The sequence below is a fragment of the Strongylocentrotus purpuratus genome, unplaced genomic scaffold, assembly GCF_000002235.5.
Source record: "Strongylocentrotus purpuratus isolate Spur 01 unplaced genomic scaffold, Spur_5.0 spur5_scaffold_6, whole genome shotgun sequence".
In the NCBI taxonomy this organism is placed as follows: domain Eukaryota; kingdom Metazoa; phylum Echinodermata; class Echinoidea; order Camarodonta; family Strongylocentrotidae; genus Strongylocentrotus; species Strongylocentrotus purpuratus.
The window spans coordinates 5,910,147-5,931,749 of NW_022145612.1; the positions used below are offsets into that span (position 1 = coordinate 5,910,147).

The window sequence follows — 21,603 nt, forward strand, 5'->3', positions numbered from 1 at the left end:
CTTATGGATTTTTAATGGATTTTGTCCTTCTTATCAATGGACAAAAGATCTTCGATATTAATAAAGTGTTAATCATTATTATTTCTAGAACATTTAGTTGTGCCAAAATTAAATATCTCTTAAATATTTGAACAGATTGCAATGGTCAATCAAGAACAAGGTCATATTTTCACAAAGGTTGCCATGTAATAATTAGGATTTTTTTTACATGGAGCAGGATGGAAATCTCGAGGCTCGCACATGAAATTGCTATAGTTTAAACTTATAAAGGTCTTTTTTTCCCCTCTGCAAAACTCAGTTTTGCAGCAATGTTCATTAATAATAATAATAATATTCTGTTTTTTATATAGCGCTCAATACATCGATCGAACGATGTGCCTAAGCGCTTTACAGATATATTATTACCCTGGCCATCGGATTCAGGCTTACCCACACACAATGTGTGCACATTTTCCTGATGATTGGTTGCATGTTTTCTTCTATCAGAATGGTGCCGTTTTATAGGTTTGCAGATATAAATGTAGCTATTGCCTTTGGTATTGCACAAATAGGAGGATATCCATTTTCTAAATTTTGTGATCAAGCAGGCAAAAAAATACACAGTTCTATCTTTAATATATTTGTTCGTTTTTAAAACACACTAGATATCATATATCCCACTGATGGCCACAGAGTCTCCAAGGGTTGGGCACACGTCATAAGAAGAAGAACAAAATTCCTAAAAATTCTCTGACTAAAATATTTAAAATGGGGGGGGGGGGGGGGGGGGAGAACTGTGGGGCAGCAAGTAGCCCAAATATGAGGTGATGATTGCTCAAGTATCAGAAATTTAAAAAACCTTAGAGGGGACAGCCCCCTTTCCATACAGCCCAGATGCATCAATAATTTTGAGGTGCATAGCCAATTTGACTTTAAAGCCCTACTGCACTACTTTATAGCTCCATGTACCTGCGCCCTCTATATAGCAAACAATGCCTAATTGGTGCCTGTTGGTCCCCCATGATCCCCCTTTTCTTATGTTAATTGAGAGCTGATTCGATGAGAAAACTACCTGTCAGCGACCTTACAGGAAGGTCTAATCCCCCTGGCCAATAATAATGCTGTGTAAAGTGAATGATAAGGCTGTCAGAAAATGTATACATGAAATCAGGTTGGAAAAATGCTCTTGGAAGATAAACAAATAAATGTATGTTTTTAGATACATGACTCCCCAACATTGTGGACTTGCCCTTTATGCAATATATTTTGAAAGGATAAGATTTCATGAATCGGTCGTGCCATAATAGTCATAAATGTATTTACCTTGTTTGAGGGTCACAGAAAAGTCATATGTTCACATTCAGGGTAAAGTTTACATGTAGCCAGAGGGAATTACATGTATGTTTAATTGATCTTTTTAAACTGGAGATGTCCATGTAGTTTAGGATAGTAAAGCAAATGGAGTGATCATGTTGGATTAGTTTTAGCATTTATTTCCTGTTATTGCAGAAATAAAACTCAATCACTAAGAACGTCCTTTGGTTTTGAAGCTAAATGTTTATATTTTGCAATAGCAAGCAGATTTTTTGAGATAGAAACATGGATTTATAAGATGTCTTTATGTTTATGTTGATCTACATGTAATACTCACCCATTTCTCTTGCTTACCGGTATTTGATTTGGGAAATAAAATTTCTGATGAAGATTATGTCTTCAAGTTAAGTCATCAATTTATTTTTTGTATCACTCATATGTTCAATCCAGCTTGATGAGCTGACAATGTTTTAACATACTACATGTATATATGTCTTGGTGACAGTCCACATTCAAACGATGGAGTTGAAGTGCTTACTTTCTAAATGTCAGAGCCCTTCAGTGATTTCCTTTTCATGGCCATTTCCTGCTTTGGATTAGCAAGGGATTGTCAATTTGCTATGAATTTGAGTCAGTGATGTACGTCTTGTGCATGTAATAGCTATAATGTATTATCTTGTCCAGTCCCTTTAATTTGATTTTAGAAATGGATGCCAATGGATGTCTTCAGTTTATACATGTATATTCCATGATTATGATAATAATGATAATAATAATAATAATAATTGAATTTATGGCATTAAGGCACTACCCTTAAGGACAAATCAAGAATTGTAGAGGTACAGTATGTTTTCAGATATATGTCTCTTGAAGAAATCAGGTGTGTACTATTTCTCAGAAATGCAGGGAGTTTGTTCCATAGGCATTTGATTTGGCAACAGATTGAAAGGATTTGATGCTATAGCCTGTTTTACCATAATTATTAAATACCAAAAAGTTCTTGGACTGTACAATAGGTGCAAAGACTGTATCAAAGGGCACATGTAATGCCTACAATTATGCGAAAGGTGAAATTAGGTAAAAAAGAAAATCACATTTATTTTGAAGGGCTTCTTTATTTCTTAAAAGCCTCTGACAAGGCAAGCAACCAAGCAAAGTAAAAAGGAAGCATTTCTTTGGGTGTTCATTTTGTACCAAAAAAAATCCCAGGAAAGCCATATTTTTCGGAAGCCTTTGGGGTATAAAATTAGATCACATACATGTTTCATAATATTTGCATAAATGTTATTATACTTTTGTTTAAACAAAATATGAACAAATTATCTCTCCAACTTTAGGACTGTTCAGTCTGCATCAATACGAATTAACCAGAGTCGCATGACCTTTAAATAGAAAGTGTGATCTTTAACATAGTACACTGTACTTGAAAATATTTTTGCAGCGAGGGCACAGATCCTTATAATTGCCAGAGGGAGAGATATAGATGTGATCACGGCAGAAAACACACATCTTCAAATAGGGGGATTTTTTTTCTTCTCAAAAGCAAAAAAGAGCAGACGTCATATCTGTTCTCGGCCATGAGGAGCATCGGGATGAAATTATTATAGAAAATGTTCTGATTGACTGAGCGTATTTGCATCAGTGCCTCTCAGTGGTGCAGTCATTGGTCTTTCTCAATTTTCATACACAATTGACCTGTTCTGTGTCTCTTCAAAGTGCTTACATGAAGTTCAAGTTGTGTATATTCATTCTTCAACTACATTTACAGTACTTCTCCATGACAAGAGGAAAGTGGACAGCTATACGTGTATGAACATCATTACCTGTCCCCAGGGTATTTACCGGTACACTGTACCTGTATTTTGTGGATATTTTTATCCTTTTTCAAACGCCTTGCATTGTTTCTGTATCTGTTTATACATTTTAGTTTTTCAAAATTGATTATTGTATATTCATATTTTCTTGTGATTTTCTATTGGGCCTAATTAAGCTCATGAGTTACTGCAATTGGACTTGGTGCATTGGAAACAATAATTTTTTTTATTATTTACCTTATAATCAAAGTACATGTAAGTCCATTTCATGTACCGGTATGTTCTTTTCCAGAGTGTTGCCACCGCAGTTGCTCAGGTCTACTTCTATGAGAACGGTTGGAACAAGAAATTCTGTGGCGTCATAAGCTTCTGCAAAGATAACGAAAAGCGATCTTACTTCATTAGAATTTTCGACCTGCATGTGAGTAACCAAGCTGTATACAGTGCATCTCAAAATAAATAATAGTTTTTAAAAAGTTCAAAAATTGGGGATTCTTTTTCGTTGGAGAAACTCTGTAGAAATGCTTATGTTTATTCAATTCATCTTGATTGACTTTACAGTAAAGTCTAGTACTGCTGGTCATACAATTGAATTGTGCAAGAACCTTTTTAATAGTTATAGGGAAGGTTCATTATGTATTAGAATAATTCATAGTTTTTAATCTTTTATGTAAAACAAACTTTGGCCCAAACTTATAAACAACCTGTCATTTTTTTTTACAACACATGTATTAGGACATTTCTAGAGCATTCATTTGCATGTAATCCTACCATGGGTATTGTAAAAATAAATGAGAGAGCTTACAAAATTGTCCACTCTTGCCAGAACTCAACCTTTTCTTTTTAGTATGAATATAGAAAGTAACAAAAATGTCTCAGAGAAAGAAACCTATTTTATCTTGAAAAAATACAATGAGAATTAGTTCTTTCTTCACAATCAGTAGAAAAATCACCTGTTTCAAAGCTTTCATTTGCATGCTGCAAGCTTCTTCAGACCTACATGTATGTTGCAGCTGGTGCTATTGCTGATGGAGTGTCTATTAATATATCATACATATATTCATATAGGATTTTACCATTTTTAGAATGATCAACTGATTATGACACCAGGTATCACGTTGGTTCTTTGAATTGATGGAGTAACCTGACAACGTGGGAATTTTATGGGATAATAAAATTAAGGGCATCAAAATCCAGGGATCATAGATTGGTATTGGTCAATATTAGAGGCCCTTTCCATGTTCCATTTTGGAATATATGTACATGCTATAACATTGTAATTGTATTTGATTTGAAAGGAAAGGAAAAGCCATGTGAAATTGTTTAGTATTAAAATTAGAGAAATATTTTCCTGGTGTTGTCCTTACTATAAAGACTCTTTTGCTATCTGTTGGTGTATCAGTTGAATAAAAATGATGTGGAGTTTTGTAAGTTTGATAATTATTCCAATTATTCATACACTTGCATGAAGTATTTAACATGACATCTGTATAATAGTGCATGTACTGTAATCAACTTTTTTGTACGCATCAATCTCTGCTTTAATCCACTCATTTAATTTGAAACTGGTTTACTAAGAAATGATATTTAGAGCTGATATTATACGTTGAATTAATGTACCAACAGCTCTTTTGATTTTCTTTCTTTGTATTTTCATTAGTGTACTTAAAAGATATTTTGCTCATTATTTTATTATTTTTTCAGAGTGGACGAATGTTATGGGAACAGGAACTCTACAACCAATTTAGATATGATACTCCGGAGTCCTTCTTTCATATGTTTGCAACAGACGTAAGTAAACTGTTGTTCAGTTCATGTATGTAATCTATCTACAGAACAGGGGGCCACATACAATTCTGAGATGGTTAAGTCAGTGTTTTACTTAGCATTTTACTTACATGTAGCTATCAAAGTAATAGGTCTTCCTTCATATTCAGATCACATCTACACAGTTTACTTTAGCAAGCCTAATTTAAAGAAAAACACTTCCTGATAAAGCGTCGTGGCATCTCATGGTCAATCCAAAAATAATTCATAATTAATGTGTCACATTAAATGTGTGCTGATGTAATTGTGCCCAGCTTATGATTACTGTGTATGAAAACCATATGCCTCAAGATGTCCAGAATAATTGGCTTAAGCCTGCTAGAGATCTGTCTTAAACTTGTTTCGAATGAATACCAAACTTTGCTACGTCGTTTATCTAGGCAGAAAATTGTGACCGGTACTCATATTTCGGACAAGAAAGTCATGAATTGAATACCTGCCCATAGCTATAAAATTTGGCTTTAGATCAAGCAACAGACAAATATCTTATAGTGTCTGAATAGCATGTTATTTTAAATTGATATTTTATATGTGAGATAATATGTCTCATTATATCATCTAAAGCATTGTATGGTAGTGTTCTGTTTCATTTAAAATTACTTTTAGAACTTTCCTTAATAAAACTTTGTTTTACCTGGCAGTAACCAATGCAAACAACAAATTACATTTGGTTGCAATAACTAATATATTGAATTATTTGTTTGAATAAAATAAATTAGTAGGTTAGCAGAGTAGAATCCTTCAAGATTTAACTTTCTACCAGTGATTAGGCGATCTATGAGTTTTGGGGATTGTGTCGGTTTAAAGTTAATTTTTTCCTCTTTTTTTTGTTTCCTTTTATTTTTAAGTTATTTTTTGGCATGACAATCTTATCAGCCGAGAATCTAATTACTACCAGCTGACTTAGGCGGTTTAGATGAGCTAGAACAGTCCTGCTTGATAACAACTTCCTCGAACATGCCCCGACCCCCTTCCCCCATTCAAAGCGTAGAAAGGGTGTTGATAAATCTCAACAATACGAAGGGGAAGGGGAAGGGGCTACTACAGGATATTGTGACTTTAATTAATGAATGGGAGGTCATTCTCATGCAAATTGGCTAGTGCTGTAGGAGAGGATAGTTAATTAGTGTGTTTGTGTCAGAGAGAGAGAGAAGGAAGAGGAACTTTTATTAGAGAGAGAGAGACATCATGTGTAGGATATGAAGTCAGTAAGACCTGAGTCATCCCTGAAACTCCTGTCTGTAGATGCATGGTGGTGACATGTTACAGATGACACGGTGCGCTCTAAGAATTATTCTTGGATAAACTTTGAAAAAACTTGGATTGGAGGGACCAGTGTACTACAAGATTTACTGGAATATCGCTGCTTTCTGTGCTTATGGTGACATTTATCAATGCCAGCATGTACCAATATGCATTCCAGATGATAGATGCCACAAAAAGTACTTGGGATGATCATTTCTCTGTGCCAACTTGTGGTACAAATGAATTTGATTCCTTGCTGGTAATTGGAACGATCTTGATTTATTTTTTTTATTTTTTTAAAATTCTATTCTAAACGAATTCATGTCACATGAACAAAGTCAGTTGCAAATTTTTGTCTGCATTTGTCTTCGTGGAGCTCTTTAGTGTCAAACCTGTGCTTGCGAAGATGATGGGAGATTCAAGACAAACTGCATTGATATTCTGTCATTGTTACCCTCACACCAATTCTTCTATCTTTTTGTTTCTGTAGCATTGTTGGGCCGGGTTGAACTTCGCCAACGAGGTTGAGGCCAATGGTTTTAAGCAGGTGATCAATGATAAGATCCAACGTAGACAGCAAAGGAGACAAGGTGAGTTGACAAGTTTGAATCCAAATTTCTGATCAGATATTGTAAATATGATTCGCAGTGGTGTCTAGCGGAACTACATCTATCAAAGGGCAATAAAGGCTCGTTCAGATATGATACTGCAAAACCATGGTGGTTTATAAATGATGTTGTAAAGTGTACTACGTTTCACCATCCTTGTTACCTGCTTCTGCCATTCATTAACATTTAAAAAAAAAAAAACGTTGTGGCATTTTTGCGGTGGTTTACCGTGCCATATCTGAACAAGCCTCTTAGGTGCCTCCATACATGCATGTTTTTTTTTATTAAGCAAAAATCATGAAATGTTAATCAAAACTGCCTGTTTTAAACGTCTTAAGCTCTTAATTTTAGTATAAAGTAATGGCATAAACAGCTATGCTTAAAAAAAAAGAGAAGAAGGTCATATCTTTGAGACTGAGCTTTCTAAGCTGTTCAACACCATGTTTATGGAACCAAGAACAAAGCTCATATATACGTTCCTTTTAAATTTTGATTCCTAACCCAAGTCTAACCTGAGGGCTGTTATTTTTTCGAAAGTATACATAATCAGAATGTAACTCAAAACAGTTTATATTATCCTGTAGTATATTTCTACTTTCTTACTGTCTTAATTCCATAATGCACCTTCAAATAGTTTTACTATCTATAGATGGCACAATATAGTGTGTGTTATATTATTATAAGTAGTAGTACCGGTAGTAGTAGAATTATTAGAATTATTAAATATCTCCAAAAATTCTTTAGTTCAAGACCTATATATATACCGGTAAGTCTTGTAACAATTAATTGTAATGCAGAATTGCAGAAAGTCATTTTTTCCAGATAAGTACTATATATTTGAATATTGTGAGTACTGTGTCATGGAAATATACAAGTCTAGGCCCATGACCAAAAAGTTTACTTCAAGGTACTGGTATACAGTGATCAGTGGATTTAGGGTGGGGGTTCAAACCAGGCCATGGTTCCCCTTGTAACCTAAGCATAGAACACACAGAGAATTGCCCCCTTAATTTGGGAATTTTGATAATTTTGCACATTCCCCTTTTACAAAATCCTGGATCCACCCCTGCACACATGCATATTCTCAACTTTTATTCAGATCAGTATGTGAAGCAAGGCCAAACATTGTAATTCAATCCTAGAAAATTTTGTTTCCTTCTGTGTGCACACTTTCTAGCATGACAGACATGAAAACCAGACAGGGGAAAAGTATTGGAGGACAGTTAATTATGCATGTGACTAGATTTCCTGGAGTGCTACAAGATGTGCTAATCAGTGACAAGCACATTAGATGACAAGAAGGAGGAGTTTATTGTTGGTCCAATGACTCCCTAAACATCTCTCAGCACGTTGTTTAGTTAAGGAATGCTTGCCACTCCTGTCATCCTCCTATTTGAATTCTGAAGGGAAATGATTAATATAAATTGATCTTCAAATGACTAATTTATCTTCATCTTTGTCTGTCCCTAACATTTAAGTCATTTATTATCCCTCTTTTGAGGTATTTTTGAATATTTTTGAAAAAGATATGTCAGTAAAGTGACATATTGACTATGAATATTTTTGAATAAGATATGTCAGTAATGTGACAAATAGACTTTTATGCCTTTTTTTCTTCTTTCATATATTGGCACATTAATGTAATTACTTTTGACTTCTGAGCGATCAAGAAGGGAGAGATAAATGCATTCTCATTTTTCATATATTTTAGTAATATATTTTCGCTGTCATCCAGATTACTTGAATATTGTATTCCCACGTGAGCATTCTTTCAGTGAGAGATAGTCTGTTATCAGAAGTGATTAGGCATGATCTAATGATTGGAATTGCCTACATTGATGTGAAATTTTTAGATGTTTGGTCTTCTTTTTTGGATGAATTTCAGATATGGGGAGAGAGGGAGAAAAGGAAAGGGAGACAGATAAGGAGAGAGAGAGAGAGAGAGAGAGAGAGAGAGAGGGAGACAGGGAGAGGAGAAGGAGAGAGAGAGAGAGAGAGAGAGAGAGAGAGAGAGAGAGAGAGAAACTAAAATAAACTATGATTTCCCATTTCCTTGTACTCACTGTACATTGTGTACATGTAGAGGCAGTTATACAAATGCACATATCGATGGAGAAAGATTTCCATTGTACTCATACAATGCCTATTTCTTGCATGATTAAAGTATCACAGTTGCATTGTTATATTTTCAAGCCAACTTTTCTTTCCCTTTCCAGTCGGATGATTAAGCCATGAAAGTATGGATCTGATACTATTATTCATGGTGCATGATACAAGACAATATGTAGTGCTTCATTCTGTTGCTTTGATTTGATATCACATAATTTTTGCTTGGGAAGAAGGGGAGTGTAGACAGCTAGACATGTACAGTACATGAAAATCAAGTACTGTGCAAGCCATGACTCTAGTATACAAATAATACACATCAGTGAGGGCATTAGTATAAGAATTACCCACACAAGGTACCTTTGGAATTATCGCCTCTGGCGTGTCAGACTGTTTCAAAGGTACCGAGTGTGAGTAATTTTACTAATGCCCGAACAAAATTATGTGTATTATTTGTTTTATAAGATGATGTTTTATTTATTTTATGACATGATGTTTTATAACATGATTTTACTAATGACCGGTCATTAGAAAAATTATGTGTTAGTCAAAATAAATGCGTGGTCACATGTATGCTCTCAACCAATCATTTGATTAGGATCCACTACATCATTTTATAATAAATACTGACCCTTTAGGCTGAGAATGTCCAGCTGGTCAGGGTCAGTTTATTGTAATTCTCCTGTCGTCTAAAATATCCCAGACAGGTCTACTGAACCGATCGTAACGCATAACAGTATCGCTTCACATGCATAAAAGAAAACTTCTTAAGTTAAGGTGCCTGCATAGCCTTTATGTGGGAACATTAATGTATATGCATAAGTTTACAAGACAAATTATAATTCATTCATGCAATTTATACAACCTCCAACAACAAAAATACAGTTAAGCATGCTTAGAGACGAGAAAAGTGGTCTTTATGGGCAGATGTTATTTACGTACAAGTTTCTCTAGTACATGTTTCCATGAGAAATGTTTTTTCAAAGGAAACAAAACAAATGTGGTCTTCAAAACAGGTGGTATAAAGACCACATTTGTCGTCTCTATTGAGCAGTCTTTATATACCTGTTTCACTGCACATGCAAAATTATACCAAGTTCTCATTGAAAATTTGGAACTCGTTTAGATTACCGGTATGTAATTGTTTAGATCTTCTATCATGTAATTTGTATCCACTTCTTTCTGTTCCTCCCCACCCCTCCCCCTCCCCCCCCCACCCCCTCACAGAAAAGAGACGTCCTGCCCCATCTACGCCAAGTCCAGATCCTAAGCCTCAGAATGTGGTACACGCCCCCTCACATGGTAAGTTTGTCTCATGCAAAATAAGATTTAACATCTAGAGAGCAACATTGGAAATGATTTACCATGAAATTAAAGTTTTTAATTTTTCTTTGCAGGATTAGCTCTGTACATGTATCTGAAGATTTTCCTGTATAATGGATTTGAGCTGAGCGCTGTCTTTGCCTTTAACATTATATTATCAGTGAATCATGCACATAAATTTTTAAAAATGTATATAAATGGCTGATTCAATATTGCAAATCTGCATTCATTCTATAAAACCTGAATAACATTTAGCACTTTTAAAGTCTAAAGACATTTAGTTTATAACGTATTTGTTCGTGGCCTTTTGCTTGATAAAGGCAATTAAGTCACAATAAAATGAAAAAACAAGTCTTGAATGTTGTAAGAGCATCAGGTCGTGATAAGTTTTCATTCAGCTGCATGAGACAAATCCTAACTTGGCATAATGAATTAGAAGTCACAATATATCGTAATTTGTATTCAGTCTGTAAACAAGTACAGTAAGTTTTGTGAGTCTCATGCAAGCACATGTTATCTGTACTTGAAGCTATAGCAACTAGTGTTTATGTAGGAGAGCAACGATCTGCAAACATCATTAAGATGCACCTCCTTTTTACTATACCAATTAATTGAGTCTTCCTCACCAATGAAATAGATCTGTTCATGCATGTACTAGGTTTTGGTTTGTTCATATACACTGTAGTTGTACAGTGGTGGTGATGCTTGTACCTGCAGAGAGTGTTATTGAACAGTGCAGGAAAACAACGCTTCAATTAAATGGCACCTTTCCAGGTCATTTGTTATTGGTCTAATTACATTTATTCCCCACGCTTATCCTCTTAAATATTTTTACACCGTCCATCTCTATTTTTAATCTGTAAAGACATTGAAGCCACAAATGATGAGGAAGTTGTTACATCGTTCAATTAATTCTAATTATACCTGGAGACTGTAGAGAGAGTGTAATTGACTCATGTAATCTGGTTATACACTGACCGCAGACAAGCTGGATTTATATAACCTCAAATCAAATTGCCATTGGCACATTGTTTAACTTGAAACAGCTGGAAAACAAAGCTGACGCAAAAGAGAGATGGAACATATTTTTTAGAAACATTTTGATATGGTTCTCTTGCAGGTGATTGATACAATCAGTGCTCCAAACTAATTTTATCTCCAGGAAATCAGGACCAAAATAACGTGGGTCCATGTGCACGAGACCATGTCAATTTTTTGAAAAGTTGAGGGTCCGGAGTAGAATTTCTTTGGTTTCTGTCCTACTTGTAGCCCTGTTGGTGCAGAGCCTTTTATTATTGTTTTATTGAACACGTACATGTACATTGAATTCAAATCACACCTAATAACTAACGCTTCTTTTTATTGCTCCTTTATTTTGTTCTTATTTTACCAATGTCCACCTAGCCCCACCCCCTCCCCCTCAAGTCCCAAGCACACCCCGCCCTGCCTCTTACCCCGGGTCCGAGATCCCTTACCCTCCCTCATCTTCAATGGACATGTCGTCTATCTATCAGCCCCACGGTGGTGCTCACAACACCAAAACCACCAAAGGTAACAGAAGAAAGGCAGCCACACAAACTGTTTTCTTGCAGTTTTTTTAAGTTTTTTTTTTTTATCTTGCATGAATTGCAAGAGTTTGTCTCTGCTTGTGTGTGCTTTTCAGCCATTTCCAAAAAAAAGTCCATCTCTCACTACCCATGTGAAACATTCTCAGTAAAATGGCGCCACCTTTCTGTGTGTGTATTCTCCCCTCATTTCTTCTGTGTGGAAAGACATGTTCAAAATATATATTGTTGCATTGGTCTGGACCCATTCGGTATTAAATGATATTGATTCTTTTGGAATCCTCCCCCCCCCCCTTTCATTTTCATATTGGTGTAGAATACAACATGTCACTCTTTACATAAGAACAAGATACATCCTGCATTGATGTGCGTTGATTTGACCTCTTTTATTAGATGTTATCACCGTTCACATGTACAGTATGTGTATACCAAATTTTATTTTACCGCAATGAAAAACATGTGTATTCAAATCATTGTCATTTTACTTTAAAATTAATGTGTAAATCTTTGCCCATCTTTTAGTTCCACACCTATGTCATTCATACATATATGTTGGACATATTTACAAAATCTATGTGCTCTGGCTGATCCAAAACTTCAAAATTATGTTACATGGGAAATTTTACCATCCACCATTGCAGCATTTTTTGAAAGCTCCACAAATGGATATTTTTCATACACATGAAAAACGGACATTGCTGTGCTCCCCACTCTTCATTCATCTTTTCAACCAGGTTATTTTAATGGAATACACAATAATTATAATCATTTTACATGCACAGGCTTAGGATCACAAAACATGAAATTTTGTCTGTTTCCACTTCATTTGTTATCAAATCTTATTTGTTAATCTGATATTTGGAGCTCTTTAACAGTTGACCTTTTTTTGAGAATCAGAATTCATTCATAATGAGTTATGATACGGGCTTATAGGGATTGCTGGGATACAGAAATGAATGCGTAATTGTACAAGCAAGCACTGTTATCTAATCTTCAGGAAGTAAAACTTCAGTGTTCTGAAACATGGACATACATGTACTAGTATATGTACATGCGGAAGGAATAAGGACTCTTGGATAAAGGATGTTTCAGGTTTAATACTATGTACTAACAAGAACATCAGCCAAATGGCAAGTTGCATGGATGAGGCATCAATCAATCCTTTGTTTTCCAGGGTAAAATAATCTATGTATTGCCAACTTTATTAGTGTGCAACATTTCACAGACAATCCACATGTAGACGTGACAGAAGTTGACTAAAGTTGTCGTTTGCATGTTCCAGTTGTCAACCAAAGCAACAACGAAAATTAGTGATGAACTAGTCCCTCAGACAAGGCTTAAAGCCATAGGTCCCCTAGGGCGTATTCCTGTTTTCTTCACACTCCTGTAATACCTCGGTCACACCAACGAGGTTAGCACCAAACCAACGACAGACTGAACAAAAAATGAAATTACCAAGAGTTGGGTAGTTTGTAGTCAGTTTGGCACTGTGACTGACGATACAGGGGCAAACAAATTGTAAATAAGAAACTTTTAGGTCTAGGTCGAATTCCATCTCTTTGTAATTTGAGACGGTGATTTATTGGTAGTTTTTAAAGAATTGGTGAGGGTTACTAATTCGAATGGGCCCTTTTCTGTAATTGGCTATGAACAGACTTGATCAATTTTCAAACCGCATGCAGAGTTGTAGTTTGAAGTGATTCATTGATGACCTAACCCATTTCATCTTAGTATTGAGATTAATGAGGGAATTAATATGCAGTTTACATGCTAATTTGTGGTAATTAGTGATATTTTTATTATGATTATTTGATGAACACCTCTCACAGAAAGTCACAAGAATTAGCAATTCTAATGCTTGTGAAAATCTCATTATACAACATTTTTAAGGAATTTGAAAAAGATTTTAGAAATCTGACGCAATGCAGAATTTCACAACACATTTCTGAAGTACCAATATTAAGCAGCATTGCTTGAAGCTTGTGCTGAATTATTTATATTTTTTGTTCTTCATTTCTTTCTCTGCTTGCTACATGTTCTTATATGTTCGCTTCATGGGTATTTTTCAGTGTTATTTAATATTTACGGAGGAAAATAAATCACCATTGCCAATATTATTATGAAAACTCCTGCTAGCTATGTAGTTGTGAGAAGCAGATATACTTTTGTAAGGTTCCATGATGAAGAAGAAACTGATAATTTCATTTGATGACATTCTGATAATTCATTTTAAATATATGACACTCTGATAATTTATAGGACATATGTAGTGTGCTATGGGGCTTTAACAAATTCATGCATAAACAGTAATTTTGTATGGGTTTTTTTTTTGGGGGGGGGGGAGGGGGTATGGAGTTGAGATAGTTAAAAGGTTGATGGTTTGATGTGAACACAAAAAAGAACAGTTGTTTTTTAATTTAATTGATTTATTTTTCACATTTCCATAAAAAATACCCAAACAAATATACATGATATACATAGTAATTATTCAACACATGTATGACATACATGTATCAAAATTAGGAAGACAAAAATAAAAAGAACAGAAGCAGAAATACAGAATTACATTAGACTACAAACAAATTAATGTCAATGTGGGGGACTATGAAAAGTGACCCCATGTTTGTGTTAATAAATGTTAATATATTTTTTACCTACTTGTAATTTGAGCCTTGATTTGCTTTTTAGGTGTACACTACATGGAATTTCTTTTTATTTCTGTGTTTATGCATCTTTTACACACATCATACTAATTTTAAACGGTTTGATAAGCCTTCTTTGCAATGAATCTCCTGTGCTGTTGGCCTTTGTAATGTTTTGAGTTTTTTTATACTAATCCATGATCCTTTTTTCCCCCCATTTTCTTTTCTCTGTTTTAAAGATAACACTGATATTTAGTGCTATTTCATAAATTTGATTTTGTTTACAGTGCTGTATCTCCACCTTTTTATTTTGCTGTTAATGTTCATCTTATTCCCCAATCTTATCATTCAATTTCATGCTGTCATTTTGATCATCCTTGTAACACCATCATTATCATTATCATCATCAGCAACCCAGCAAGGCGTTTCCCAGTCAAGCGCAAGCTCAAAACGCAGAGGTAACATCCGACTGTTGTTTTTTCTCTTTTTTGAAATGCTTGTTTTCATTTGGCGTGGTATTGTGGTGGTTTGGTTTTAGCATCTTTAGTTCCACTTTCTATTTTTCATGACCATGTAGAGATAATTGTGCTTATTTAACAGGAGGTGTATTGCACTACCGGTAGTTAGTTGATAAATAATGTGGTACATGGCAGTAGACTAGTATCCCACTAAACAGCTGGCCCACAAGAACGACAGCCCATGAGATTTACAATGTCAGTCCAGTGAATCCTCAGAAAAGTTGTTAGAAAACCCACAAAACCAAAGATGTCAGCCTTATGGGCTGTCGGTTTCATGGGCTATTAGTGTCAGGGGCTGTCGGTCTTGTGGGCCCTCATACTCATGGGTGGTCAGTTTCGGCAACCCTCATAACTTTTCAGAAGGCCCATGAGACCAACGTTGTCAGCCTTATGGGCTGTCGGTTTTTGTTGGATGTGGGATCTTAAGCCTTGTGCAGGGGGCCATCAGTCTCAGGATCTGTCGATCTTCTAGGTTTTAGCCAAATATTCTCCATGCATACCAAGTAAAGGTATTGTAATCAGTGCTCCCAAAGTGATTAGGTCTCATGTTTTATGAAGGGGGGGGGGGGGGTCTCTTGAAGGGATTAGAGGAACCTTCAAGTTATTTCCTAACCAGGCAATTTTAGTGCTGCTTTTAAACCTGCTTTAAGTTTTAGAATTTGAAATGGCAATTGTCAGCTACATGTATATACAGTATATACCTATTTTATGTGAAAAATAAAGTTGAAAATTTCATGTGCATGCAATATTATTTTGTTCATTCTTCAAGTGCATTTGGTTAACTTCCTGCTCTTGTAAACTGTCCTTTTTGTACTATTCATTTAACAGTATGTTAGTTGAACTTGTACCTAGAATTCAAACAAATCCAAATAAGCAATTATAGTAATTATAGATATTTTATTAAATTATTAAAAAAATATTTAAAAAATAAATTATTATTTAATTTTTTTTTTTTTTTTAGGACACCTAAATTGTTTTGCACTAACAAACATATCATATTGAACATGGAACATTTGAGGATATCAAAGATAATACAATACTCTAACTTAGTGAATCTATGAATCTGTGCATAGCTTTTATATTCAGGATACTTGATATCAGTGCTAGATATTTTGTAAAAGTGTCTTTTTATTTTTTTTATTTTCAATTTGCTCTCTTAAATGTATATCTTGAGGTGAAAGGCAAACATCAGCTGTTGATGCATTGTCATAGATGGCTATTCAATTGACATAAACAGGGCTCTGATGTAAAATGTAGCTATGTGAGGCTACCCTGAAATAAATGATGAGGTATAACCTAATTTACAGAAAAAGTCATGGATTCAAGGGGGGCCATAACTACTGTAGTAGGCTTACACTGTATCAAGGTATGAATATTAAGTAGCCATGCATAGAGATCAAACATACATTGAATACTAATGTGTTAATCCTATTGTAAGTTTAATTAGGTGCCAGCTGTTGTTTTTTCAATACCTAGATTCGTCTGTATTGTTTGCCAGAATGTAGAAGTACCGGAGATACCACACAGACAATGAAACAGCCACAGCCAAAAACACAATGAGTCATATTTACAAACATCATTACCTGACAAAATCTGTCGTAGAGTCATGCTATATAAATATCCATATTATTGTTATTATTATTGAACATTTTCAGCATCGGATGGCTGCTGCAGTATACATGGTTGTTGAGTTTCGATATTCTGCTTTTAAAGCATTTATTTGATGAACAAAACAAAAAAGATAATCAGTTGTACCGTTGAAAAAACCAAAAAAAATGATAGCTCGGAGAGGGGGGGGGGGGGGGGTATTCCTTTTGCAAATGTTTTTCTTTCAACCAGTGCCATAACAGTCACCTGTTGTTGTTGTAGTAGTAGTCGTGGCTGGTGGGGGGGGGGGGGTAATTTGCAGGCACAAACCATTGTCATTCATTGTGCATAACAGTGTCTGCATTATGAGACTTTGCTGACAACATACTACATAACCTCAGTAATAGAGCTTTGAACCAGCGACCAAAGACTGACTGAGCTAGGCTCTACTCAAGGCTTTAGGAATTGTGGTAAAGTGTCAAATCAGGGTCTGTCCTGCAAACTATAAGTGGGGTGAAGGAGGTGGGGGGGGGGGGGGAGTCAACTCTAGTCAACTATAGAATATGGATATAAATAGGTTAGATGAGGTCTTGTTGTTTATAACCCACTCATACGTTATTAACTAAAGTGTTCTTGCAGCTGTTAATAATAAATCCAATACATTTACATGACCACATTGGTTCATCCTGCACCAAATTGCATGTTCTTGGAAAATGGTGGAGATTGGAGAAGTAAAGTATAGTATCGTAATCTTGTGGTCATTTTTGTATTCCTTTGGCAAGGGGAGCTAGGATAAAATTTCTCTTGGATATATCTCTAATATCAAAGACTTACTAACATTTATCCTAATATGTACGGTAGATCTCAAACTTTACAGCAGTGCTAAGATATATAGCACTAAGCAGGAGAATCTGTGGTGGAGGTCTTAATCATCACAAAGGAATGAATGTTCTTCCAGTACTTCTGCCATTTGTATTCAAAGATGTTAATTTCTAATATGGTTTTTGTATATTCCATTTATTATTTGGATTTGAATCATTTTAGTAATTCAAACATTGGAAAACAAAGTACAAACATTTTTATTTAGTGACAGCTTTCTGAAATGTCCTGAAAATTTCCATTTCCCATTCAATCTTCTTTCTTGGCATTCTTCAAAGATGCTGTCAAAGAGCTGTCAAACAGGGTTGGGACTAGAAAATGTCTTGAAAAGATATGCGAAAAGGGCATCAAAGATGTCTTTGATACAAAGTTTTCAAATTGACAGTTGACAATAATTATTGATATGTTACCATTTCTTGCTGCAATGAGGCCCCTCATTGAAAGCAGTTTGTAACCCTAAATAATATGATTCTCGGGTGGAAACAGATTGTAGCCCTAAATAATATGGTTCTCTGGTGAAAACTTGTGCTTATTAATCATACATTCTGCTTCATTTACTTGCAAAAGCATAACGTTAATCATTTGCATGGCTTTAATCCAACTTTTTATCTAAATGCTCACCTTTGCTCCCATTTTCTCTTTCCCTATTGTTTCCCTATTGGTTTCTCTGAAAAAGGAACAATAATGTGAAAGAGTACATATATAGTCATTATTTCATATTTTGCTCTTTATTCATATTATCTGTATCTATAGGGGGGTTCGGGATGATCAAGTTTAATAAGGCTTATATAAGATGTATGTGTGGTCCAAAACAAACATAAACATGTGTATTATATAAACTCCAAAATATCATTGAAATGTTAAATACATTGCCTCTACAGAGCCAGAAAGGTGTTAAATCTGATATGATTTAACACCCTTCTGGCTCCAAACAGACGATTTGTAGGTTGTGCATTCTTTTAATTTTAGTGTCATTTTTTAATCGAAATGATGTTATTGTGCTTGCTGCATCCTAAGCTTTCAATGTTGGGGACAAAGAATAGATGTTATTAAAAAATCTCAATGAAAATGACTGGTGTAGTTGGCACATAATTATCATGGTTTTAAATGTCAAACTGTTGCATGGTAAATCTTTGTGATAATTCATGTAAACTACAGTGTTCTGTTGAAGAATTTTGCTTGGAAGACAACCAATATATCTGCAAAGATTGTATGTATTTGAGAATTTTGGAGACAGAGAGCCATTTACGTTATATCTTATATTGTCAGTGCTTCTGTGAGGGAAGTTGAAATTTAGCATTTATTTCTGAAACATTCAAAAACCTTTAAAAAAAAAATTTATGTGTCTTTCAAGAAAGAATCCTCTTTGTTTTTTTTTGTGAGTGTGATAGTAAATCTTTAGATAATCTTGCTTTCTGTGTTGCTGTTCCAAGATTAAATATGCAATGTTCGATTGTGGTGGTTTTAGCAATTCACAGCTATTTGTAAATTCTTAAGCACTTGCTCTACGTGTGTGTTTGCAGTTCTTTTCCCCTAAATACATGTCAGCTGTCAACAGTTGCTGTTATGCATGTTATACAATTATACAAATATCGAACAAAGTTGGATGTCAAAAGATATGGTTTTTGTTTTCTTTTATTTGGGGATATTGTCTTACATGGTAATTACCGGTATATCACTTTCCCCTGCATGCAAACACCATTATGGCCATGATATAGTCTGCAAGCACCTCTTAAAATAAAGTCTTGTTTAGATATGCAGTGGTAACCCATGACTTTTTTATGATTACGTAAATTGTCATATTCCTCACATTACTCTGCACTAAAAATCAGATCTGAGTGAATACGCATAAGATTTTTGTTGCATGCAGTTAAGTCTAAAATGTTTTAAAAATGCAGTGTTTTTTTTGTTTCGTTCTGTTTTGCAGTGTTTTACCACATCATATCTGAACAAGCTGTTATTGTATTGTGTACCAATATGAGTATTCATCTGCATAATTAAAGTATCCATTTACATGAATACAATTAAAAGACTTACTGTCCCATAGAGTACCGAAGCTGTGACGTCATAAAAATCTGTTTTTAGAATTTCTCAATTTTTTCTTCATATTCGGAAAGAACATAGTGTTATATGCTCCGGCTGCTAATGGTTAGGAGCCAGAGCATATAACACTGAGTTCCCATAGGACATATATTCATTCAGATGGTCATATCTCAGCCAATACTTAACATATTCAATTGGTTTTCGACATTTGGACATTATTTTTTATGTTCTTTCGGAATATGAAGAAAAAATTGAGAAATTCTAAAAAAAGATTTTTGATGATGTCACACTTCACCACTCTATAAAATGTTCCATGTTATACTATTCTTTAGAATTCAAGCATTTTGCTTGTCATCATAGAATCAAGTTTATATCATTTCAGACTTTGTGCTTGCAAACTATGAATAAATATAGCATACCATAAATGTTATGTTTCACCTAATAATGGCTGAGTTAAAAAGTATATTGGATTCCATGTACCGGTATTAAATATATTACATGTACCTTCTTCATTTTCACCATATATGAAATCATTTGTATTCATCCCGATATTTACAGAGAATAGATTTGGATGGTGTTTTATTTCTATGTGCTGAAGTAGACCATTACATTGTATTTAGTGCATACAGTAGTTTTCACATTGTAAGAATACATGTTGTATCCAAAATGTAGTATTTGTCTTCATATATGGTAGTGTTTCATTTCAAATTCAATTGTTTCTCTCTGAATATAGAATTGAATGAAGTTGTACTTTTAGATAATTCATATTTTATTGAAAAATATATCAACTGAATACCATTACTTGAAAGCATTCTCTTTTTCAATATATAAGTCATATTTTGCTATTCTTGGACATACATGTATCTGAAATATCAATAAGAAAACTTTATCTGAGTGCAACTTATTCAACATTGTTTTAGCATTAAACACAATTGTTTTACAGTGAATTTAGCTAATATAGACAATACACATAGTTAATATGTTTGTATCTTGTAAATAGTTTAATAATTTCTAGGGGCTTTATCGCTTTTATGAGTTGCCCATGACCAAATTCTGCCCAAGAAGAAAATTAGGCTATCCTGAACAAATAAAAAGACAAGATCTTTTACAGCTTGTAATAATTATCAGATAAGGTAGTTTGCTCATCTGTTCTAATTCAATAGAAAATAAGGTATCTCTTCTTCTCTCACAATTCTAAGATATTGATTCTTTTGTAGTGATTTTAACCTGTTAAATGTTTGTTTTTATCACACAGCTTCCAGCTCGAGCAAAGAGGACAAGAAGAAAGATAAAGCTGATAAAGGAGGAAGAAAGAAACTCACCAAAGCTGATATATCCTTGCCTTCTGGTTTCAAGTAAGTGAATATTAAGTTTGTATTCCAACGTTTTTGATTAATTATTTGCTTTCCCAAGACTAGTACTCTTTCTGATGGAGCTACTTTGGACCTTGTTGGTTATCTGTGATTGACTTACAATTAGAAATGACAATTAACTTGACTCAAAATATTCAATCAGAGCGACTGAAATCATCACATTCTGCTTATTGATACTAACCTTGGGTATGAAAATTCTGTTGTATGAGAGTATTTACTGGTATGCATGCACTTACTCTCATCTCCTTTTGTTATCTTTTCATCTATTTCTTCCATTGTTCTACAGGCATGTCAGCCATGTTGGATGGGATCCTGAAAAGGGATTTAATGTAAGTATTCATTTTTTCTTTTTTCTTTGATGGGTGTTATAAGCTTTAAAGAAGTTACTGAGAGGGCCTAACGTGGTAAAATTTGAACAATGTACATTTGTCTAGTGAATTTGTCTTAAGTGTTATTTAAGGAAGCCCCTTGACAAAAATGTTGCTGTGTCCTAGTCACAGATGTAACATGTTGTAGATGAGCTCATTGTTGGCTATCCTGCCATAGAATAAATCAAACAAAGGCACTTTTCATGGATGCCTTGATTTGTAAGAATTATCTCATGATTTTTACTGCCATATCCTATGTAGGTTGACACAATCTATTTTAATAATAATAATAGTGTAAACTTATAGAGTGCACACACCATAAAGGGACGCTTATGGCGCTAGCTCAGCAACCGTTCTCTTTAATGCAAGTAAAGTAAATGTTTATTCATAACAGAGTTATACCATCAGAAAC

The 21,603-nt window shown here is 34.5% G+C and overlaps 1 protein-coding gene across 1 annotated transcript in view; it reads left to right on the forward strand.

Moving 5' to 3' along the window:
* Positions 1-21,603, forward strand: part of LOC592391 (neural Wiskott-Aldrich syndrome protein) — a 31,335-nt gene that overhangs the window by 638 nt on the left and 9,094 nt on the right. The window contains 7 exon segments of the mRNA XM_011663285.2: positions 3,400-3,528; positions 4,812-4,898; positions 6,670-6,769; positions 10,121-10,195; positions 14,834-14,881; positions 20,706-20,805; positions 21,110-21,152. Of these exon segments, the coding sequence (XP_011661587.2) occupies positions 3,400-3,528; positions 4,812-4,898; positions 6,670-6,769; positions 10,121-10,195; positions 14,834-14,881; positions 20,706-20,805; positions 21,110-21,152 (582 nt within the window).